General features: G+C 41.0%; 1 protein-coding gene across 5 annotated transcripts; it reads left to right on the forward strand.

Annotated features, from left to right (window-relative positions):
- Window positions 1-2,875: 2,875 nt before the first annotated feature.
- nacc1b (nucleus accumbens associated 1, BEN and BTB (POZ) domain containing b) lies at window positions 2,876-23,517 on the forward strand. Of its 5 annotated transcripts, none has more exons than XM_061679938.1 (8): window positions 2,876-2,992; window positions 11,442-11,592; window positions 15,073-15,315; window positions 16,621-16,809; window positions 17,375-17,810; window positions 19,536-19,821; window positions 22,328-22,425; window positions 22,497-23,517. In XM_061679938.1, exons 2-8 carry the CDS (start codon window positions 11,467-11,469, stop codon window positions 22,808-22,810), a joined length of 1,692 nt encoding a protein of 563 aa, XP_061535922.1. In that variant the 5' UTR covers window positions 2,876-2,992; window positions 11,442-11,466; the 3' UTR covers window positions 22,811-23,517. The 5 variants fall into 5 exon arrangements, with proteins under 5 accessions (XP_061535922.1, XP_061535925.1, XP_061535927.1 ...); XM_061679941.1 differs by having other exon boundaries at window positions 17,378-17,810; XM_061679943.1 differs by having other exon boundaries at window positions 2,876-2,982; window positions 11,433-11,592.
- The last annotated feature ends 1,983 nt before the right edge of the window (window positions 23,518-25,500 follow it).

The following is a 25,500-nucleotide window of genomic DNA, read 5'->3' on the forward strand; positions in this document are numbered from 1 at the left end:
TACAAACAAGCAAGATTTCTGGCTCTCACAGACCTGTAACTTCTTCTTTAAGAAGCTCCTCTGTCCTCCACTTGTTACCTGTATTAATGGCACGTGTTTGAACTCATCAGTATAAAAGACATGTGTCCACAACCTCGAACAGTCACACTCCAAACTCTACTATGGCCAAGACCAAAGAGCTGTCAAAGGACACCAGAAACAAAATTGTAGACCTGCAGCAGGCTGGGAAGACTGAATCTGCAATAGGTAAGCAGTTTGGTGTGAAGAAATCAACTGTTTAAGATAGTACATGTCCAGGCCCGTCTGAAGTTTGCTAGAGAGCATTTGGATGATCCAGAAGAGGATTGGGAGAATGTCATATGGTCAAATGAAACCAAAATAGACATTTTTGGTAAAAACTCAACTAGTCATGTTTGTAGGCAAAATAATGCTGAGTTGCATCCAAAGAACACCATACCTACTGTGAAGCATGGGGGTATAAACGTCATGCTTTGGGGCTGTTTTTCTGCAAAGGGACCAGGATGACTGATCCGTGTAAAGGAAAGAATGAATGGAGCCATGTATTGTGAGATTTTGAATGAAAACCTCCTTCCATCAGCAAGGGCATTGAAGATTGATCGTGGCTGGGTCTTTCAGCATGACAATGATCCCAAACACACCGCCCAAGTAACGAAAGAGTGGCTTCATAAGAAGCATTTCAAGGTTCTGGAGTGGCCTAGCCAGTCTCCAGATCTCAACCCCATAGAAAATCTTTGGAGGGAGTTGAAAGTCTGTGTTGCCCAGCGATAGCCACAAAACATCACTACTCTAGAGGAGATCTACATGGAGGAATGGGCCAAAATACCAGCAACAGTGTGTGAAAACCGTGTGAAGATTTACAGAAAATGTTTGACCTCTGTCATTGCCAACAAAGGGTATATAACAAAGTATTGAGATGAACTTTTATTAACCAAATACATATTTTCCACCATAATTAGCTCATAAATTATTTTTTAAAAACAAAGTGATTTTCTGGATTTGTTTTCTTTCTCACTTTGTCTCTCATAAGTGATGTATAAATATGAAAATTACTAGCCTTTCTCATCTCTTTAAGTGGGAGAACTTGCACAATTGGTGGCTAACTAATTTTTTGCCCCACTGTATTTAAGATTTAAATACAATAGATTTGCATTTAATCTGTTTGTTTTTAAACATTTCGGTACATTTTTTAAAACTTTTCTGGACTATACATTCATCAATCCATCCATCCATCCATTTTCTGAGCCGCTTCTCCTCACTAGGGTCGTGGGCGTGCTGGAGCCAATCCCAACTGTCATCGGGCAGGAGGCGGGGTACACCCTGAACTGGTTGCCAGCCAATCACAGGGCACATAGAAACAAACAACCATTCACACTCACAGTCATGCCTACGGGCAATACAGAGTCTCCAATTAATGCATGTTTTTGGGAGGAAACCGGAGTGCCCGGAGAAAACCCACGCAGGCACGGGGAGAACATGCAAACTCCACACAGGTGGGGCCGGGGATTGAACCCGGGTCCTCAGAACTGTGAGGCTGACGCTCTAACCAGTCGGCCACCGTGCCGCGCTGTACTATACATTTAAATTGAATCATTATTGTGGTACAGTTTTTCCTATATTTAAGTGCAGTGTTAATGTTTAAACTGCACACAATGTTAGTGTCTTACAACAAAATTAAATACACTAGGAATAAAATCTGCCTTGGTTTACTAAACGACTGCATTTTAATGTTGGTCATTATGGTGGTTGAGCATTTTTTAGATACTACTTAAAAGGCAACTGGAATCTTCTTTGTTGAATTGGATGTTTTTCCTTGTTTTCCTAAAATGTTCAAAAGATGAGTGGTTAGCAAATCCGCCTCACAGTTCTGAAGACCGAGGTTCAAATCCCAGCCCCACCTGTGTGGAGTTTACATGGTCTCCCTGTGCCTGTGTGGGTTTTCGCCGGGACCTCCCACAAAACATGCATGCTAGGTTGATTGAAGACAGAAGAAACAAACAAACAAAAAAATCCTTTGTGGATACACTGAAACTCTTATGTAGGCGATGCTATACAGTTGTGCTCATAAGTTTACATACCCTTGATCAATTATTCTCAAAGTGTGGTACATGGACTTCCTCCAGTGGTTCACGAATGAATCAATTTCTGGTCACGTACACTTACAGGTCAGTTGTATTTGACGTTTTAGTACATTACATTATGATTTTAATAAGGGCTGCAACTAACGATTTAAAAAATGTATTAATCAGTTGTTTATTTTTTCCCCGATTAATCGAGGAATCATATTTTTAAAAACCTTTTAAAATTTCCCCCCTTTATTCAAAAATGCCTTTTTTCCAAAATCGCACTGCAGAAAATGCATTTAACTGGTTTGGTCTGTAACACTTAATACAATATTCAAAATGTGCATGTTACAGTGGCTTAAATATACTTTTAAAAAAAATAAAACTGCTCTTGTTTTTGATGGAACACTTAGGCCTACTACAATATTATTGTATTTTATTGTTGGTGGAACTTGGATAAGTAGGTAATGGTACTTGGTGTAAAAAGTTTGAGAACCACTGCCCTAGATCAATTAATTGATCTGTCAATTGTGAGGGAGAACTGATTTGAGACAGTCGATGAAGGCAACACCTGAACTCGGTGGAGAGCTCCTCTTGACCATGCTCAACATGTATCTCCAACTCCCAAATCTGTCTGTCCAATCGATGATTCTGCCATCTGTCTGCAATATGGGAAGCAGCAAACTGCTGCTTTGCCCATACAGTACAATACCCCCACCCCGTTTTTTTCCCCTCGTCAAGCACGCGTGTGTACGTGCATGCCTTCATGATGATGCTGCTGCGCCGTCGAGTCCCAGTAATGAATGGCTGCCTGCGGTGCGGCAGAGGGACACAACACCACCAACACCATTAGCGAGCTTCCCAGGCCCCGCTGCTGCTCCTCCGCAAACGAGTTCCAAGCGGCCGAAGGGGTGAGTGAGTTATTGCACGCCGCCCAGCAGCAACGCACAAGCGCTGGGAGAGCGTCGGTTGGGCGGCGGTGTGATGCCCCGTGGAACTCAATTTTCTTCTTTAACTGGTGGGCTTTTTTGGGGGGGGGGGGGACGACGAAGAAGTGGATGGTAGGTGACGCTTGAAAAAGTTTAGTCGGGTTGAAAAAGAAGCCAGTGTTTTTAATAATTTGACACTGCTAAATGAAGTTGAGCTAGCTACCGTGTGTGGGGGATGGGCGAGGGGAAAGTGGGCAAACTTTCTAAGCACCGAGAGACTCATCGCGGCGGGCTCGCCCACTAACAAACCCCCCTTATGTCCCCCGCCTCCATCCTCGCGGTGAGTGGTTCCACGCGAGTCCGTCGCTCTTCTTCCCATGTTCCCGAACTTTCCACTTCAAAAAATAAGAAGCCCCTCGGTTACTGTGGACGTTATAGTTATTTTCATTAAAAACAACACTAACAACCGCTATTCAATTGTCCAATGTGAGGTTTTTAGACTTTACTTAGCCCGGGGGCACCTTGTACTTTTCTTCCCCACCGCTTGACTCGCCATGCCGTTGGACTCGTCCGTCTGTGTCCCGGGTTGACCTGTTGATGTCGCGGTTCAAGACTATCGATCACTGAAACGAAACACGGGAGTTGGTCGAAGCGAGTCGGCGTGAGATCACTATATATATATATATATATATATATTTTAATCGTTAAAGTACGCGACATTAAAAAAAATGGAGGTGGTCCACGATGCTGCTTCATGGTGGCCGCTTTCGGCTGATGAAAGCCCGCGACAAGGAGAACCGTGAGAAAGCAGCTAAACTCGCCGCTCAAAATTTCATCTTCTGGACTATTTTCCCCACTTTAACGTTTGACTGAGGACCAATGCGGACCTAAAGGAGTGGAGCTTTCTCGTCTTTTATCTGTGTGGCCCTCTTCGTTTTTTTGTCTCGTCGCCGCCCCCCTCCTCTTCCTTCTTCCCTCCCCTCCTCTCTCGCGTTCCCTCCCGCCGGCCCGGGCCAGCGGAGGACTCCCAAATCCGGCGGCTGGCTGGCTGGCACACGGCGGGGCACCGTGAGCTCTTTTCACCCGCCGCTTGTCCTCCGGCGCTCTGCCGCTACTTGGTGGCTGCCTCCTCTCTGTATCGTCTGCTCCTCTCTTCGGGCGAGACATCGGCTCGGCTCGACTCCCTCAAGTGAGACGATTTATCTTTTTTAACCGTCTGAATTTTGGGGTTAAGTTTGCTCCGCCGTGGGTGGGGGGAGAGCGTAGCCGCATTTCAGTGCTCGGTCCCCGTCGCTGGGAGGGGGGGAGGGGGCTGGTAGTGGTCAGTGGTCAGTGAAGACGTCGCCTCGAAACGTTGGTTTAAACTAACAGCCACGAAGGGATTTCCATTGTGTTTAATGCGAGCAATTTCGGCAGTTTTCGGAAATGTGTGCAGAGGTGTGGTGGCAGCGGTGTTAGCCTTAGCTCGCTACTTGCTAACACAGGCCACCTTTCTAAAGCAGGAAACTGAGCTGAGTAATTCATGAGGTTCTTAAAAGTCAGTCTGTAATATATTAAACATTTTGAGGGAGAGGACATGTGCGTTTTTTACCGTTTGACGAGGTTCAGCTGTTTAGTGGGAAACAAGGGGGCCCCGGTTCAAAGGTCAAGTGGTGGCAATTGGTCCTCTTTATGTTTCCTGGATGTTGGGGTGACCCCCACTGAACCTCACCCAGGGGGGGGGAAAGCAGCGAGCAGTCAGATGGGTCGGGTGTCCTTGGATGACATCTAGAGACAGATAATCTAGCATTTAAAGACAGTCTATGGTTTTGAACTGTCACTGAAGACAACGAATGAGATTGATAAATTGATTTGGAACGATAACTCGGTGGGGCTGGGGATGGTTTCACACTGTCACTGAAGGCAGCACTTGAGTTGTTGGGATAGAAATAAGATTTAAAGACATTTGCAACAATCACTCGTCGTGAATAGTGGTTGGAGGAATGGATGGATGGATGTTAGATGATATAACATTTATGGATATTTGGAGCAGTCATTAAGTTGTGAGAGGAAAACTGGTTTCAGACACTTCTTGACAGGTGTGGACTCTCGAGACACTTGACTTGGAATCGAGTCATGAATTTGATGACTCGACTTGACAATATGTTACAAGACTTGCAACTCAACTTGGACTTGAACTTGAAGAGCAATGACTCTTGACTTCACTTAGATTTGAACCCATTGACTTGAAAAGAATTGCTACTTTGACCAAAGCACTGAGACACCAAAATTAATAGTTTCTCTTTCTTCTGCTATATGTGTCACTTATTTTTATACTACAAGAACATTTAAAAAGCGACAACATAATGCTGCGGATTTTACCGATTTATATATTCGGTCAAAATGTACCACACGGCTTGAATGTCACGTATGCTTAATTCCGTTAGAATTAGCAGCTAGCTTTGTGAACGATCACGCAGATAGTTACACGGCAGGCCGTGCGCTGTCTGGGCTTCCTTTTCGTTACAGTCTGGTTTAGTTAGTGTTCTTAAGAATCAGTTTTGTATTTCTTTTTTTTTTGTTCACTTTTTACCGATCGATCAGCACACAGCTAGCATTTATTTAACATGAAACTACATTATTGATTCTTCTTCGTGTCCTTTTCTTCTTCCCCCCTTTTGATGTAATGTTTTAACGGAGTGCCCCCTAGTGTTCGGAGATACTACAGTTGGATAAAATTGTTCCTTTATAACAAGATGACAAACTTGTTCTTTTTTTAAAATTGCTTTATGTTTTTGATACTCACAAGAATGCCTATTTATATTTGTTTGGAATTACCTCACTAGAAATATTTGTTGAAAACAAAATGCAGTGTCCTGCAATATGCACAGTGTGAATTTAAGAAAAATACTCTTATCGAAAAGAGGAAACTGATAGGTCTTTCATAAATGAAATGTCTCATTTTCTCTTGTGTATTCATAATTGCTCATTAACCAAGCAAAAATATATTTTATCCCTATACTTGATTATTCTGCTAGAATTGTGAATAGAACACTCAATTACCCCCCCCCCCCCCCCCCCCCCTCAACGATTGGCTTTGAACGTGCAAACATTTTGATCAAACCCCTAGTTTTCTTAGAACGGTTCAATGCACTTATTTATAAAATTTGTTTTGATAAATATGGATTTAAAAATGTATTAAATATATAAATTCAGTATATCATTTATAAATATTAATTCAATAAATATATCTATTAAAATATATTTTTATTTTGTTGTTAAAATGACTCAAAAGGACTCAAAACTCAAGGTGTAGGACTTGCGACCTGACTCGGTACTTGCATGTCTCGACTTGGGACTTGGCTCGGGACATGAGGGCAAAGACTTGAGTCTTGTGACTTGCAAAGCAATGACTTGGTCCCACCGCTGCTTTCTAAAGGCAACACCTGACTTATCTTGAAATAACATTTACATACATATGGGACTCTAAATTGCCCATAGGTGTGCATGTGAGTGCAAATGGTTGTTTGTTTGTATGTGCCCTGGGATTGGTTGGCAAACAGTTCAGGGTGTACCCTGCCTCCTGCCCGATGATGGCTGGGATAGGCTCCAGCACGCCCGCGACCCTAGTGAGGAGAAGCGGCTCATAAAATGGATGGATGGATGGATGGATGGAACAATCACTCCCTTGTGAGGGGAAAACTGATTTTCAGACTGTTCATAAAGGCAACACCTAAGATGGTGGATGATTGGAACATTTAAGCACATTTGGAACAATCACTTACTTATGAGGGGATAGCTGTGATTTCAGACTGTGACTGAAGGCAACACCAGGGTTATTTTGATAGAAATAACTTTTAAATATATTTGGTACTAGTAGTTGTGAGGGGAAAGCTGCAATTTCACAATATCTTTTGAGGCAACATCTGACTTAAGGTGGACTCCTGCATATTCTCAGTTCAGCAGCTGTGAATTTGCCCATTCTTGGCAGTTTTTATTAGTAGTGATATCCTTTACACATTAATGTCGGTTTTTGATGCAGTGCCGCTTGAGGGATCAAAGGTTACGGGCATTCAATGTTGGTTTTCGTACATGCAGTGATTTCTCCAGATTCTCTGAACCTTTTGATGATGATGATATGCACCGTAGATGATGAAATCCCTAAATTCCTTGCAATTGTATGTTGAGAGAACATTGTCCTTAAAGTGTTTGACTGTTTTCTCACGCACTATTTCACAAAGAGGTGAACCTCGGCCCATCTTTGCTTGTGAATGACTGAGCAATTCAGGGAAGCTCCTTTTATACCCAATCATGGCACCCACCTGTTCCCAATTAGACTGTTCTCCTGTGGGATGTTCCAAACAGGTGTTTGCTGAGCATTCCTCAACTTTCTCAGTCTTTTTTGCCACCTGTCCCAGCTTTTTTAGAACGTGTTGCAGCCATAAAATTCTAAGGTAATGATTATTTGCTAAAAACAATAAAGTTGGTCAGTTTGAACAATAAATAGCTTGTCTTTGTAGTGTATTCAATTAAATATAGGTGAACATGATCAAATCAAATCGTATTCTGTTTTTAATAATGTTTAACACGATGTCCCAACTTTATTGGAATTGGGTTTGTAGTTTGTATTATGTTTATGGTTAAAACTATTAATATAGGCAATTATAATAACTTAGGGGACCGTCAATTATTCACGGCAATTCCCAATTTGCGGTCGGGCTCGGTTCATGTCCCCTGTGAATAGACATTTGGAACAATCACTCAGTTCTGAGAGGAAAGCTGTCATTTCACACTATTCCTGTAGGCAAGACTCAGATAGATTGAGAGATAATCTATGCTTAAACATGTTCAGTTGACTCGCTTCCCTTGAAATGTCTGTCCTTTTCCTTTTTATTCTTCTTTTTTTTTTTTTTACATGGTTAGCCAGTCAGTGTTTAATGGGTCACAAGGAGGCCCCCAGTTCAAAGGTCAAGTGATGCCAATTAACTCCCCTTTTTGTTTCCTGGATGTTGTGGTGACCCCTGCTGACCCGTAGCCGGGCGTCCTTGGATGACATCTCAATAATCGTCACACACGCACGTGTTTGGAAATGCGTCTTTTGTCATGACTCGACTTCTCAATGTGTGTTATCAGCATGCTCGGCTTTAATTTATTAGGCACAATGGCTTGTCGTCTTGGCAACCGTCTGCTTATTATTCATGCCGCTGCACATATTTACACCTGGAAGCTGCGCCGCCGTCTTAATTGTCATTGGAGGCCCCACAAAGTGCAAAATGTCACTGGCGGTGCAAAATGGTGGATTCTCATGACTCGTTGTGCAATTTCGGATCCATTTCACAGGTCAAATGCAAGACATTTATGCTATGCAAACATGAACGCACTTCATTAAAACAAAGAGGTCATTTTTCAGTACTCTGGGATATATATACATCAATCTCTGTACAACAAATAACTGTGGTAGAACCTCTCAAGTTTGAAACATGTCCCATATTCCCCTAGGGATAAACTACTAGTCCCTGAAGACAACACCTAATATAAAACCATAGGTAGATCTAGTAGATAGATAATGAGACATTTAAGGACACTTGTAAAAATCACACAATTGGGGGGTTGCGGATTCAGGCTGTCCCTGAAGGCAGCACCTGACTTGATTATGTACAGTAGATGTGACATTTAAAGACATTTGGAAAAATGACCGTTGTGAGGAGAAAACTGCGATTTTCAGACTGTTGGTAAATGGCTACTTTTGTTCACTTGTGATTTAATAATTTCACTTTAGGCACCACCTGAATAGATAAATTAATGGATGGATGGATGGGTGTAGGCCACATTGAAGGACATTTGTAGCAATCACTAAGTTTTGGGGGGTTTAATAGTTCAGACTCCCTCTGAAGGCAACTCATGACTTAATTACATAAATATCATGTTTAAAGACATTTGTCACAATCACTCAACTGTGATTTCAGATGGTCGCTGAAATAATGAAAGTAGAAATGATCTCTTCCATAAACTGTCAGGATTTAAGTAGTAATATTGGAGGGGAACATTTCTGTGGACAAAAAATATTGGTCGAATTCCAAATTGCACAATTCAACTTCTGAGGTACCACTTTTTCTTTTTCAAAATGTTTCTGTCTACGTGACACAAGTAATAAAACACAATACATAAAATGCGGTAACGGTGACTGTTTTTTTTCCAAATTTTGTTGGTTCAGTTAGTTTCTCAAATAAGTCAGTTTCCAGTTACCTAAAATGCTTTTTACTGTGAAGGTGATTTGCATGCAATCACCCACCAAATGCTACCATTAAAAAGCACAAATGTGTGATGCCGTAAAAATAGCGTTAATTATTTTCATTGTAAAATGCAATAGTCAAGCTATGAATAGGAGAATGTTTAGTCTTTCTGGTATGGTCTTTATTTCCTCCCGCTGCATCCATCGCAAGTTGTTAGCCACAGTAAAGCGCACAAATTAATGATGAGCGAGTGCCAATGGACCTCCAAAGCGCTCCTTTAGCTCACTGCTGCTTTGCACGCGCGGCACGGTGGACGACTGGTTAGAGCGTCAGCCTCACAGTTCTGTGGACTCGGGTTCAATCCCCGGCCCCGACTGTGTGGAGTTTGCATGTTCTCACCGTGCCTGCGTGGGTTTTCTCCGGGCACTCCGGTTTTCTCCCACATCCCAAAAAACTTGCATTAATTGGAGACTCTAAATTGCCCGTAGGCATGACTGTGAGTGCGAATGGTTGTCTGTCTGTATGTGCCCTGCGATTGGCTGGCAACCAGTTCAAGGTGTACCCCCCCCCCCCCCCCCCCCCCTCCTGCCCGATGACAGCTGGGATAGGCTCCAGCACGCCCGCGACCCTAGTGAGGATAAGCGGCTCAGAAAATGGATGGATGGATGGATGCTTTGCACGCAAATTTTTAAACAGAGTTCAAAGTGTTTGTTAACGGAGGTGGGCCGTGTGAGTTTAAAATGCGTGCCTAAACGTTATTACATGATTAGTCAATATTAGACATCACTTCCAGTGTTTTCTACAATTAGTGTATTTTCCCCAAGCTTTCACTATTTCCACACTTATACCATGTAATGACGACGGCTTTCTATTCTATTATATATAGAGAAAAATATATTATTGCGAATATAATGACTACATTATTAGAAAATAATATCAGATAACAAATATTGTTCCCATTTTTGTGACTAAAATATAAAATGATGCGTTTATTATTGGGATTAATACAAAATACTAGACAAAAATATCAGATGACAAATGCACAATTATTTAGAAAGATACTAAAAATACAGGAAAAAAAATTAGAAGAAAAATCTAACAATATATAATATCCATTCATCCATTCTGTGTACTGCTTATCCTCACTAGGCTTGCAGGTGTGCTGGAGCCTATCCCAGCTGATAAGTAACATAATAATAAATCCATCCATCCATTCTCAATACCGCTTATCCTATTCAGGGTCACAGGGTGCTGGAGCCTATCCCAACTGACTTCGGGCAAAAAGCGGATTACACCCTGAAGTGGTCGCCAGTCAGTCGCAGGGCACATGTAGACATGGACAACCACTTGCACTCACATTCACATCGTCACTGAGTGGGAACTAAGCCCATGCTGCCTGCATCTAAGTCAGGCGAATGCACCATTACACCATCAGTGACAATAATAATACGTATATAATTAAAAATAAAGGAAGAAAACAAATTTGGATGAAAAATACACAAATGTCAGAATAAATCAAAACATCAGAATTAAGTATGTTTTTCCTAAACACTGGGGGGGGGGGAAAGAAAAATATACAGATATTAAAAAAGTGATAAAACTGGAAAACCTATTGTGCCAAAACATTGGCAAATATTGAAAATAATCTAAGACCAAAAATACATGAATATTAGACAAAAATGTTGGACAATAATACAAAAATATTAGATGACAAATGCAAAAGTAACGGACAAAAATACAATTTAAAATTTTTTGCGATCACTCGGACTGCCTTCCATCATGTTCGGCAGAACTCTATCATGCTGTTTCATCCCTTCTGCGTTTATTTAAAAACCTTCCACTTTTAATAACCACATCTTTTGTACTTGGAACCAAAAAAAAAAAAAACATGCAGACGGAAGTAAGTCACTCTTTAACAGAATCTATTATTAAGGATGGATTATTTAATGTCACGTTGACTGTTGGTCCACTTTTTGATCACAGCTTGTTATGACGTAGAAAAATAGACGTGTTATACAAGCGACTCTGCTTTGGGAAAAGCGGTGGGAAAGAACAAGTGGGCCAGAAAGCATTAAAAAAACGCTCACAATTTACACTGTGGATGTGTTGTGAGGAGGTAAAATAAACCAAATACTGTAATTTCACTCCGCTTGGGGTGATTTAAAATAAGGTATCAAGTTTCATCGCGTGTTTTTTATGTTTATTTTTGACCCTCACAGACCCTGTGGTGCTGGGCACAGCGTTATGGCTCAGACGCTACAGATGGCGATCCCCAACTTTGGCAACAACGTCCTGGAGTGTCTGAATGAGCAGCGTCTGCAGGGCCTCTACTGTGATGTCTCCGTGGTGGTCAAGGGACACGCTTTCAAGGTCTGACTTTTTATTTAAGCCACCAACACCTTTTAGTCACTTAATGTTGTGTAGATCTGGAATCCATGGCAGTTTCTGCAGTTACTGGCCGGTGATGAAATGGTGTGAAAATGTCATTGGAGTCATCATGACCAAGTTTATCCAGAATGTTTGTATTATCAGTAATTATTTATTTATTATTATTAAAAATGCTGATAGATGCACTGAAAGCATTGCAACACTGAACTCAACTGAACTTTATTTGTAGCAAAAAAACAACTCTCCTCTTTACAGTGGTGCCTTGCAATACGAGTGACCCGATTTAACGTGTTTTAGAAGATATGAGCCATCGTTTTGCAGTTTAATTTTTGCTTTGACTTGGGGGCACAAACTTGAGGTGCAAGCGCTGTTTGGTGGTAGTGAGCTCAGCTGACTTCACAATAAGCAGATGTTTGGGAAATAGTGAACAGCTCTTCTAAAATGAGGCTCCAAGATGTTAATTTCCACTCAGAGTTGAAGTTTACTGTTAAACTAAACGTACAACAAAGACAAGTACACGTGTCTTTAAAACAAGCGAACTACTTTGCCTAAAGAACGGCCAGACTCACTTAATTCTAAAATATAATGGATAATCCCATTGATGGGCTAAAGATTAGCATTGATAGTCATGGTATTTGAATACAAACGGTGGAGCAGCACATGTAGACAGACAATATCGCATTTCTTAGTCATATATTCTTTATCCTCAGTGAGGAAAAAAGCCCCGACTAATTTTGTAGCTTGTGGAGTTACAGAGTAGTGGTGACTTCTTTGTTAGTCTGTAGGACTGTACTATACTGCCCCCGGTGGCCAAGGTGGGCACACCAGAAAGAGCAGCACAATCAATTGAATTGATGCATTATATCATGATGCACAGACTGTATAATCCTTTGTTTTATTTGTTATTACTCTGTTTTCAGAGTTGGGTAGAGTAGCCAAATATTGTACTCAAGTAAGAGTACGATTACTTTAGAATAGTATGACTCAAGTAAAAGTAAAAAAATATTCCTCCAAATAATTACTTAAGAGTCAGAAAGTACTCAGTGAAAAAAATAGTACCTAACATCTGATTTATTTTTTAAATCAGCATGAACGTCAAATAAAATAAAAACTAAAAAAAAAAAACTATGTTCAACTTTGGACTTTGCTTAACAATATCACTTAATGTCAAACATAAATACATTCTTTGTAAAATAAAGTATTTCTAAAATAACAAATTAAGGCAAATTCACCTCCAAGAAGTGGTCTTATACTATGTTGTTTCCACTTGTTCAACAGCACAAAACTGTAGGCTCACCAGGCAGATTACAAAAACAGGAACAAGGCTGCAGTGGATATAAAAAGTATGCACACCTGTGTTCAAATCCAAAACTATATCTCCCCTCGAAAATCGAAATTTAAAAAACTGTCAAAATAATTAGACAAACAAAAAACTATAACTAAATTATGAGAAAAAAATACTGTCAAACAAAAGGTTAACTAACAGTAGGACTAAATTATTAGAAAATAATAAATACATTATAATCAAATTTAAAAACATTGAATAACTACAATTAAAATAATGACAAAACTATTAGAACATAATGCAAAAAAATGCATGTGTATATATATATATATATATATATATATCCATAAGTTTTTAACAAATTAGGAAATAAAATATTATACTCAAATACAGTGAAAGATCATTAGTAGTCCGAAGGGTGTCATTCTTAAGGAAATGCACAATTATTATTCTTTTTCAACACGTTGGAGTTTGTATTGTGAACTCTGCGAGAAGCGCGCCTGCTGCAGAGAGGCCGCATGCTCATTTTCGAGAGTTCACTCGACCAAATCGTTTTTTGACGATGTACAGTCAGGCTTAATTAGTCCCTCAGTGATTGCCGCGCCAGTCAATTGTTGAGATAAGAAACTAGAGCGCTGCAGTCGCAGCCATTTTAAATGTTTTCCAGCGGCAGCATATTGTCCGCGCACTCTACCGCCTCCTATCTTCATAGACGTTTAATAAATAGTTTGAACGTGTCTTAATTAACCCATTCATCCATCCATTTTCTGAGCTGCTTATCCTCACAAGGGTCGCGGGAGTGCTGGAGCCTATCCCAGCTATCTTCGGGCAAGAGGAGGGGTGCACCCTGAACTGGTTGTCAGCCAATCGTAGGGCACATACATACAAACAAACAACCATCCGCATTCCCATTCACGCCTACAGGCAATTTAGAGTCTTCAATTACCTACCATGCATGTTTTTGGGATGTGGGAGGAAACCGGAGTGCCCGGAGAAAACCCACGCAGGCACGGGGAGAACATGCAAACTCCACACAGGCGGGGCCGGGGATTGGACCCAGGTCCTCAGAACTGTGAGGCAGACGCTCTAACCAGTCGCCCACCGTCCCGCCTCTTGATTAACCCACAGGGAAATTTGATTCCCATCAGACACGACAATAAAACAGATAGTCTGCTCACTGAAATAAATTACTGAAAAGTAACTTGTGAAAATCAGGCATTGCTTTATTTTTGCAGTACAAGAGAATTATGAAAAAAAAATAATAATAATTTTACCGAGCACAGACTTATGATGCACCTTTGCCAGATGCAGCACAGCAGTAAATTTTGCCGTAACTGTAAAAAGCTAATACTAAGGAGTAGGGCTGCAACTAATGATTATTTTAATAATCGATTGTCTTGATTTGTTTATTTATTTTTTCTCTCTCCAATTAATCATAATTTTTTACAGATTTCCAAAGGAAAAAAATACAGGACATTATTTGAAAATGATTATGATTCAGGTACTAGTTTGGATGCTACCATGTCAGAAAATATGCAAAAATGTTCATCATTGTTTTCCCAAGTAAAAGCAGCTGTTTGCCAATGTCTTTGATTAAACACCAGGATAATCAGTCTGCTTTCATGGAGGACTACATACATTGGAGAACATTTACTGTTGAGATGCTGAAATCAAGAGTATTTACACAATTTTAAGTTAAACAATGGCTGTAATCGCTTAATCGATTATCAAAACAGTTGTCTATTGATTTGATAATCGATAAGTTGTCAATTAATCCATTAATTGTTGCACCTCTACGCTGGAGTTTTTGCTGCATCAGGCACATTGTCTTGAATCTGTGCAAGGTACAATGAAATCTGGTTCACCTGATGGGACTGTTGGTTTAAGGTTGGCCCAAAAGTTGCCCTGTAAAAAGTTCAGAAGTTTTGAAAATAAAAAAATAAACATTTTGTGATTGCATCCGACACAGTGTTTCGGAATTCTTGTTCAATTTTGTGCATGGGTCCTTGAGACTTTTTCATGTGTCCTGTTGTCACAACAGGAAGGTGTCCACCCAATTTCGTTTCAGTTCAGCGAAACTGGTTCCCAGGGCACATTGTTGTTGTTTATTTTTTTTTTTCCACAAATGTCCAGGGGGCACTGCTAACTAAATTGCATACGTCTTTCCCCGCTGTCAGGCCCACCGTGCAGTGCTGGCGGCCAGCTCATCATACTTCCGCGACCTGTTCAACGCGGGCGGCAAGAGCTCGGTGGTGGAGCTGCCTGCCGCCGTGCAGCCACAGAGCTTCCAGCAGATCCTGGCCTTCTGCTATACGGGCCGCCTCAGCATGAACGTGGGGGACCAGTTCCTGCTCATGTACACCGCAGGCTTCCTGCAGATCCAGCAGATCATGGAGAAGGGCACAGAGTTTTTCCTCAAGGTACACTGGCCAGAGAGTAGATTGGAGTGACTTAGTTGGGGTGTACGTCTACTTTGTAAACAAATACATTGCAGTTCAGCCTCTGGGTAGCAGACGTCGTGGCTTGTAATATGCTTTCGGTAGTGCGTCAAACTTACAGAAGAGCTACCCAGCCTCCCAGGTTTTCTGGCTGCTTGGGATCAGCCTTTAAGAAGAAAAAAAAAAAATATATATATATATATATATATATATATATACATATATATACATATATAAATCTTTGAAACAAATAGGTAAATTAAATTGTATAATGAAAGAATGTTACCTGAAAACAAATAAAAATATTGTTTTGATATTTTGAATTATTTTTAAAACTGTAGTTGCAGCATATTAAATTACATTGCATATTTAAAAATACACATTTCATTTAAGATACTTGCACATATGCTTTAAATTAATTTAAACACTTGTAATATTTTTATTTTTTAATTACAATTAAGTTAAAATATATTGAATTAAATCTAAAAATTAAAAAATGTAATTTCAAATTGAAAAAAAAAAAATGCATTTCAAATTGGAAATATTAAAAATTTTAGTTGATTCATTTTATTTACCATTTTATATAATATATATATATATATACATATATATATATATATATATATAATATGTAAAGACTGTTTAACTATTTTAATTTACATTGGTTTTTATATTAATTAAGTTTTTTAGTTGAAATGTCATTATTTGAAATTATGGCATTCCTTTATTTATTGTGTACATTATTTGGTTTATTTGGGAAACTTAAATTTATTGGAGTATGTAGATCTTTGCAGTTTAAAAATTTAAATGTCCTTCAATCTTTTACGAAAAAGATTGAAGGACATTTAAATTTTTTTTCATTCTTTTTTCATTTTGTCCCTTATGGTAACAAGGGTGGCCGACTGGTTAGCGCATCTGCCTCACAGTTCTGGGCACCGGGGTTCAAATCCCGGCCCCGCCTGTGTGGAGTTTGCATGTTCTCCCCGTGCCTGGTTGGGTTTTCTCCGGGCACTCCGGTTTCCTCCCACATCCCAAAAACATGCATGGTACGTTAATTGAAGACTCTAAATTGCCCGCAGGTGTGAATGTGAGTGCGGATGGTTGTTTGTTTGTATGTGCCCTGTGATTGGCTGGCGACCGGTTCAGGGTGTACCCCGCCTCCCGCCTGAAGATAGCTGGGATTGGCTCCAGCAGCCTGCGACCCTAGTGAGGATAAGCGGTAAAGATGATGGATGGATGGATGGTAACAAGGTACGTAACCATATGTGGTCTTTTTGCATTCGGCAGGTCTCGTCCCCGAGCTGCGACTCGCAGAGCCTCCACGCCGAGGAGACGGAGCCTCAGAGTCCTGTCACTCAGACGGTCGGAGTGGCGGGCGGTACCCCGGTTGCCAGACCCGCGGCTTGTTTGACACCGCTACCTCTGATGTCCAAAGTGAAGACAGAGCAGACGTCCACCACGCCTCAGACTCAACAGGTCAACTCTGCCTTTTCTCTAGGCCCTTTTTCTTTCTCTGTGGGTTTAAATTACACATTATTTTGGTGGAGGTCAAAGTATAAGTGCGGTTCGTGGAATGTACTTTCACTTTTGGATGTTACAGTCCACTTTTATTAGGGCCAAGTGTAAGCAGTGACCCACCAGCTCAAGCAGATGGATCTGTGCTGAAAAAGTAATGCACAATAAAAGTAATTGTGCACTCCAAAGTGGGTACACACTTTGTAATGCACGATAAAAGTAATTGTGCACTCCCAAGTGGGTACACACTTTGTAATGGACAATTACCACCAGGAGTGGAGTGTAACGTTTCAATCAATGATTGGTGCAGATCCAGATAAAGTTGCCATTTGAGGAATTTACTTTCACTTTGGAGGTAACTGTTCACTTTCATTGGGGCCTGATTGGGGCACTGTGTTCAAAAAGCACACTGTAACTTTGTAATGTGTAATTACCACCACTGCACGACTGGAGTGTCACTTTTTCCCATAAAAGAAGAAAGAAGAAAGATCTATTTAAATGAAAAAATAATTTCCTTCGTCCTCAGCAGGAGGGCTTCCCCTACTCGGTGGTCTGTATCCCAGTGGCCAAGCGACTGTGGGAGGGTGGCAATGGAGGGGGCGCTTCTGCAAGTGGCGGTGGCGGCCAAAGAAAGGCGGCGCGCTACTCTTCCACGTCGTCCTCCTCCTTCACCTCCAATGCCGCTACCCAGGATGCCTCTGGCCGGGGGGGCGCCCCAACATTACTGGCAGGAGGCGCCAACAGCAACAACAACAGCAGCAGTAACAACAATAATAGTAATAACGGTGGGACCCCCGAAGGCACGAGTCCAGGCACGCTCAGTCTGTACACCAGCGACTCGCCAATCAGTTACCACGACGACGAGGAAGAGGATGAGATGGCGGACGAGAGCGCCGAAGAGCAGTACAGGCAAATCTGCAACATTTACACCATGTACAGCATGCTCAACGCCAACGCCACAGGTCAGAAACACACCACGCTGCTTTGCAAGGTTCCTGCGCAAGCATGGAAAAGTATGGAATTTGATTTGATAAATTTCCAGGTCTCAAAGTATGGAAAATACAGCGGTACCTTGACTTAAAGGGGAACGGGAACACACATTTTTTTGGGCAAGATGATGTTGTATGTGCTCCAACTAGTCTAAACACGGTATTCCGATTAATATTGCAGTTGTGGAATAAGAATTAAACGTATAAATTTATAAATTTTCACTGATCTCACTTACCTTTCGTAGACTGCCTGACACAGCTGCAGTTCCTACCAATCCATTTTTAACAACCTTGACTTGCTCAAATGTAAGACAACGAGCTGGTAGCTACATTAACTGTCATGTCACTTCCTGCCTTTTGTCGAAAGGAGGGGAGTGTAAACACATCACATTCTCTCACTTTTGGTGTTTTTGAAATATTTTTTTATAATAAATAACTAAACAGCATCAGATAAAGAGATGTGTACATCTACAATATAACAGGAAGTTTTGACATCCAGGGTTTAGTTCCCCTTCAAGAGCGGCCCAAGTATTTCGATTTACGAGCCGTTGCTTGATCGAGTTTATTTTTTAATTAATTATAGTTTTTTTTAAAAACGGTTTATTTTTGTTTTCTTTTCAAATTTTGACATACTAGTGAGCTTCAGGCACTCCACCACTTGATGTTGGCAGAAAATTTCACAACAAAGTGTGAAAGTACAGGTAACTGTTGTTTTGTTCCCGCATTTTTGTTTTTTGCCTGATTTTTTTCCAACATGAACACTTGTTCAAATAAGAGCCAAAGTGTGTCTGTTTCAAACTGTTTATTGCCACTCCCATGTTGAGGTATACTGTAAAACAAAAATGAAGGAGAATTACCTGTTATGTATTTAAGTAAACCAAATGAACTGAAATTATTTTACAATAAACTAATACAAAATGTGATTATTTAATTCGATAATAGATTCTGAACACATTCAACCCTAATTTAAACTCAAAGATGTCATACTCCCCCTTTTTTATTATCCTTTCTTTTTTCAGTGCGTTCTTGTGGCACCTATAGGCAATTACATACTACTTTTGGGGGATTGTACTGAGAGGAGTACAACTGCTAATAGCAGTTCTTACAGCAAATAATAGAGGATAGGTTGAAAACAATGCAAATAAGTGAATGTGCGACTAGTGTTGTAATAGTAATGGTTAACTTCGTCTTTTTTAACCTAACCAACAATCCACCTATTTCAGTTCTCGGTGTATTTTTGCACTCTCTGTAATGCCCTAAGAGGCCACAATATGGTGGCAAAGCTGAGCTAATAGGAAAGTAGTAATTGGTGTCAAGGATGTATTTTGAAGTGACACATCTCACCTGTGTAAGATCTTTTTATGACAGCAAAGGCAACATACACGCCAGAGTCATTGGACTACTAATTATCTTTAAGCCATTTATTTTTATGGGTATTGTTTTTGGATTAGTTGAAAATGATACGGAAATGTTTTGGTGTATTTGTGGATGAAATTATTAAACTAGGAAATTGTAATTATTTTTGCAGGGTGTCAATTACCTGTGTTTTATCACTATTGGCGACATCCCCCCCCTAAAGGTTTGTTATTTAGGGTCTGGAAAAAGTATGGAAATGTTTTATTTCAAATGTGTAGGAACCCTGCATTTTTCTTATTTTATTATTTTGTTCGACACTGATCTCTCATTTGGCCCTCACAGTGCCCGGTGAGAAGGTGGAGGCACTGCCGGACACCGCCCCGGACTCGGGGCGCCGAGGTGGTCGCCCCCGGCAGGAGCTGGCGTCGCTGCCGTCTGAGCTGATAAGCCAGATCGGCAACCGCTGCCACCCCAAGCTTTACGAGGAGGGCGACCCGGCCGAGAAGCTGGAGCTGGTGAGCGGAACCTCAGTGTTCATCTCACGGGCGCAGCTCATGAACTGCCACGTCAGCGCCGGCACGCGACACAAGGTTCTGCTCAGGCGGCTGCTGGCCGCCTTCTTTGACAGGTGAGTGACTTCAACTTCTTTCGATGGGAATTTTGGGACACAAATTCAAGAAACAGAAAACTTTTGTTGTCGTCATCAAAAGCCACATTTCCACCAAATGGCACAATTCAGTTCAGTCCGATTCCACACTGTTAACCCTCAACGTGGCTAGTGGGGATGATGATGGTTGTGTCGGTAGCATATCATCAATTGTTTTTTTCATTTAGAAAGTTAAATAAGTTTTGAATGTAATATTTCAATTTAATTATCTTTTTGTCATCTAATTAACATTTTTGATTGCCTATTTGATAAAATGTCACTTTCATTTAAAATATTACATTTGTCATTTAAATATTTTAGCCTAAATTACGTTTTAAGCGAAAAAGCATATTTTGCAAAATTATTAACATTAAAATTTTTTAAAATGAGAATCAGAATCATATTTATTTGCCAAGTATTTCCAAAAAATACACAAGGAATTTGTCTCCGTAAATGTAATTTTAACTAAGGAAACAAGTTGCATGTTTAATTTAATAATTGTTTAAATTGAAATTACCTTTGTAATGAACTTGAAATGCATGTTTTCAAAATAAAAATATACATTTTCTTTGTCATTTAAGTGTTTTTTAAAAATGTAAAAATAAATTTTAAAAATCTATAAAAAAAAATTTTTAACCGAATGTCTATTTTTATTTTGACATGAATTTCATATGTGTTTTAGTCAATTAATTTGGTTTTATTTGTTTTTAATTTTTAAAAATGAATCCATGTTAATGTATGTATAAATATTTAAAAACAAAATTATACACCACAGTGGCCGACTGGTTCGCACATCCACCTCACAGTTAGTGAAGTCAAAATAAGTTTATTTGTATGGCCCTTAATCACAAAAGAGTCTCAAATGGCTTCACAGGCCTACAGTTGGCAATGATCGACGACATTCCGTAAATTAAACCCCCAAATTGGGAAAGGAAAAACTCAAAACGGGGGGTTGGGGGGGGGGGAAGAAAACCTTGAGAAAAAAAAAGAAAACCTTGAGAAAGGACCGCAGATTGGGTATCTCCCTTCCAGGATGACCAGGCTGCAATGATTGTTGAGTGGGCAACATTTATCCCAGTCTGGATTTGTACAATGTTCATTATGGTTCAGAGGTCGGGGGTTCAAATCCAGACTCTGACCATCCTGTGTGGTGTTTACATGTTGTCCCCTGTGTGGGTTCAATCTGCTTTCCTCCAACATTCCAAAAACATGAATGGTAGGTTAATTGAAAACTCAAAATTGTCTGTTGGTGCGAATATGGTGTGAATGGTCGTTTGTCTTTTTGTGCCCTACAATTGGGTGAAGTAAGATGGGCTAGGCTCCAGCAAACTCGTGACCCTAGCGAGGTACAGCAGTACAGCGAGAGGATGCAACATTTTAAGGTTAAAATTAAAAATGTAATTTAAGCTCTATATATATTTACATTTACATTTTATTACATTTTGTTTTTTATTTTACTTACATTTTAAATGTAATTAGTAGTTTAATTAGTAATTTAAATGAAATGAAATATACATTTTTTTAAATTTGTATTTTGTCATTTTGTATTAACATTTAAATGCAATTTACATTAAATAAATACATTTAAAAACTTAAAGTAAACTAAAAGTTGTCATTTTTCAAAAAATCTAACATGTAAAGGAAGTCCTCGATTTCTGAACGAGTTCTGTTACTACGCTGGCGACGTAACCCGAATTTCCGCGTAAGTCGGATTTCACCATAAAAGTTGAAATTTACGTCAAAATATTTCTGTTACGGGTATTGTCCCAAGTGATTGTGACAGCAAGCTCAGTGTGTGTGGGCGTGTGCGTCGATGTGTGAGTGAGACGGGACTGCGCAGGCGTCGTCCGGCGGGACTGTGAAGGAGGAAGGAGTATGCGCAGGTGCGAGTGTGTACAGTGACAAGTGTAGTGACGGCGACCGGGGAAGAGTAGCGATTAGCGGAGGACCCGTTGACGTCGAATGTGCAGAGGAGCTAATAAAGCCATTATAAAGCAGCAAATCGGTGCTTCGTGCCTTTATTGTTGCCGCCACCCATCTCAGCTGTGCAACGAGAGAAGCAAGTTAACCCCGAGGAGGACAACCTCGGCCCTGGAGAAGGAGTCTCCCCTGCGTCTCCCGACCACAGTCAGGTGACCGTAGCAGGAAAGGTTAACACTTCGTATAAAGAAAGTAAAATACATTAAAATGCTGCTGAGAGTGTGTAAAAAGGAGGGCGTAAAAGGCAAAGATACTCCCGCCGCACAAACACAGACAACCACTATGCGCTAGCTAAGCAGAAACACTATGGTGCCGGGGACAAAATGGCGGACGAGGCACGGCCGTCGTAAAGTCGAAACGTTGTAGGTCGAGTACGTCGTAACTCGAGGACTTCCTGTATCGGTAAAAAAAAAAAAAAAAATTACAAAGACAAATGTATATCCTTTGAATATTTTTATTGAAATCACTTTAAATTTTGAGCATGAAAGTGACAGTTCTCTGCACATAGGAGCACCCTGGCTAACAGCTGCGGGACCGGCATCCGCTCGTCCACCAATGACCCAAGTCGCAAGCCGCTGGACAACAGAGTGCTGCACGCCGTCAAATGTGAGCCGTTCAGCACACGATATCATAACGTATCTGTGAAAGATCCTCTTCATCTTGTTCCTCTTTGCCAGTCTACTGCCAGAACTTTGCGCCCAGCTTCCGGGAAAGCGAGATGAATGCCATCGCTGCCGACATGTGCACCAACGCCCGCCGCGTAGTCCGCAAGAGCTGGATCCCCAAACTCAAACTCCTGATGGCAGACAGCGATGCCTACTCTACCTTCTTGGCTGACAACGTCAAGATGGAGGCCGATGGGCTAGGTGGTGAGCAGGGCTTTGACGCCGCCTCCCTGGAGGTAGCAACCGGGGGTAATGAAGGAGGGGCGACGGCCACCGACGCCCTCCAGGACGGCGGAGGAGGAGGAGATGGTAGCACTTTGTTTTGAGTGAGTGAACGGACAGACGGATGTTTGGACAGACGGCAGCACGGGGTGCGGCCACTTTGTCGCCGCTTCCAATGTTTTTCTTCCTTTTTAGCATCACTTCCTTCTGCTTGTTGCTGCTCTCTTGCCAGCCCACAAAACGGAGCATGTACCATAAAACCCAGGACAGGAAGTGGGCTTCTCTTGTCTGCATGTAGCGTCATCGCGGCAAAATCAATCCCGTATTACCCCCTCCTTCATACTGAATGTATGTGCGTTTCGTGAAGGGTTTGCCCCAAAGAACCACTCGTGTTTGTTTACTTTTCCTTTAAATTTAAACGTTTTTTTTTTTTGTTTTTACGTGTTATTGCGATAAAATTACGGTGGGATTTTTGGGCATTGGTGACATGAGAAATCGTCTTATCTGGAGGTCAAAATCCAAAGTAGCTAACGATGGGTTATGAACCCAGGTTTTGGGGGGAATACCCCTTTCATGTGAATAACCGTAGAGCCGACATTTGCCTATGCCATCCACACAGACCAGCGAAGGAATGGCAACAATCTATGGTTCTTCTCCTGCCGAAATTGATCCCGTGTTCTTCCCCATCGAAGTCATACTGAATGTACGTGTTATTCGTGGAGGGTTTGCCCCAAAGAACAACTTGAGTTTGTTTACCTTTCTTTACAATTTTTTACTTTTTTTTTTTTTTTTTTTTTTTTTTTTTTTTTAAACATGGATAGGTGATACCAGTCATTGGTATCGGGCCGATACTGGCTTAATTTCAAAGTGCTCGTGAAGGCTACTGAGACCACCCACCGATACTAAAGGCAAAAAAAAAATTTTAATTGAGGAAGCCCTCCTCGCCAGTAGTGGGTACTACGCTGCCACGGTGTGACATATCGGTGAATCATCATGTATGTCATAAAGAAAGAAAGATCTTTGTGCGCAATTATCTAGATTTATTAATTGAAAGTAATTGTATGTATCAAAAGTAGTAGTAGTATTGGTACTCTGTTTCAGTGAATACTGAAGAATGAATACTCATACTGGTATCAGTCTGAAAAAACGTGGTATCGAACATGCCTATTTTTTACGTTATTTTGATAATATTGCAGCAGGGTTTTTGTGTAGTGTTGCTTGGAGAATTCGGCTTAATTGTCATTAGTAGGCAAAATTCAAAGTCGATAAAATTATGTGTTCGTGCATTTTTTTGGGGTGAAATTCCAATTTAGCCTCTTTGACACAAAATTGACATGTCAGTAGGGCCTGGATTTGTTCGCCATTTCACACAGAACACACTGAAGAAACTGCGACTATTTCTTTCGATGCGACATGATGGTAAGCAGCGAGTGTCTAGCGTTAAACTTTGGACCCTGGCAACTGCTTCTCGCTATCACTTTACACGCAGGCGGCATTTCCGTCTCTACTATGACGTCGAAAGCCGGCGATTTTGCGGGTCGACTTCCAGCACCCCCATTCCATACCTGTACCTTTTGCACAGTAGGGTGACCAGAGAAAAGACTGTCTTTGATGGGTGGTGTGAAAGAGGCGAGTCCCGTAAAATGTAAAGGGATTTTTTTTTCTTAACTACTGTAATGTTGCTATGGTAACCAAATTACACATGGACCCTCAAACACGCCCTCTTTCATTTAGGTGGTGTTTTGGTTCTGATCGGACTCCCTTTTCCACTAAACCTTTGAACATTCTAAAATGTTTCCTAAATTTGAGCACCTTATCTCCAATTGAGCGTTGCGTTTGAGAGCGCAGGACTGGTCAGTGTCTCGAGTCAAACCAGAATCAGAGTTAACCTTGAAGGTGCCGTCCAATCGACACCAGTGTTTTATAGATATGATAATAGGCCAGTGTTATTTTAATGCAAAAGTGTTTGATTGTTTTCTGTTCTTTTGTCAGTTTTTTTATTATTTTTTTATTTTTAATTTTAATTTTAATTTTAAAAAAAAATAAAAATAGCTTTATGGGATAAGAATCTGAGCGGGAAATTGCCCACACCCTTCCCTCCCTGGTACGTTTAGGGTTAGGGTCCCACATTTATTCCGGTACGCTGATTTAAATGCACCACTTTATATATTCGCCATTGTCGACAGGCAAGGAAGACGAGGACAGAGTGAGACTGCCTCCCAGACACAATCCACATTATGACTGCCTAATATGTGCGCGCATATTAATGCATCGCCTCAGACACTCCCGCGTCTCCTTTTATGTTGTGTGTGTCAGCCAGAGTGCCATCTACACGCTCCATATATATATGTGTGTGTGTGTGTGTGTGTGTGTGTGTGTGTGTGTCTGCCTGCCTGCCGATTACACATGCTGCGTGGGTGGCGTGTTTGTTTTTGTCTGCCTTTCACACGCTCACACGGACACACACACACACATCTTATGCGCCAAAGTCATGTTTATGTTCATTCGAATGAGAAAACAAGGCGTCATATTCTGTCTGTTTGAATTGAACTTTCTCGCTTTTACTTTTCTTATTGTGTGTTTACCACACCTTTTCTCTAAGAAAAAGGCAAAACAAATGATGAGTATCTATATGCCCCCCCCCCCACCCCGTGGCTGGTGTCCAATCACAAGCGCGATATTGACCAGACTGTTGAACCGAGCGAATGCTAATCATGCCAGACTTGAAGGAAGGGAGTAGGAAAATAAGGAGCAGGAGGAGGAGGGGTGTGTGTGTGCGGGTTAAAGAATCTCC

Source organism: Phycodurus eques, chromosome 6 (assembly GCF_024500275.1).
Source record: "Phycodurus eques isolate BA_2022a chromosome 6, UOR_Pequ_1.1, whole genome shotgun sequence".
NCBI lineage: Eukaryota > Metazoa > Chordata > Actinopteri > Syngnathiformes > Syngnathidae > Phycodurus > Phycodurus eques.

Coding starts and splice junctions, on each gene's coding strand:
- nacc1b (XM_061679943.1), top strand. CDS start 2,885: ATGGCTGCCTGCGGTGCGGCAGAGGGACACAACACCACCAACACCATT. Junction 2,983..11,432: donor TCCGCAAACGAGTTCCAAGC/GGCCGAAGGGGT, acceptor GTTTATTTTTGA/CCCTCACAGACCCTGTGGTG. Junction 22,426..22,496: donor AGTGCTGCACGCCGTCAAAT/GTGAGCCGTTCA, acceptor CCTCTTTGCCAG/TCTACTGCCAGAACTTTGCG.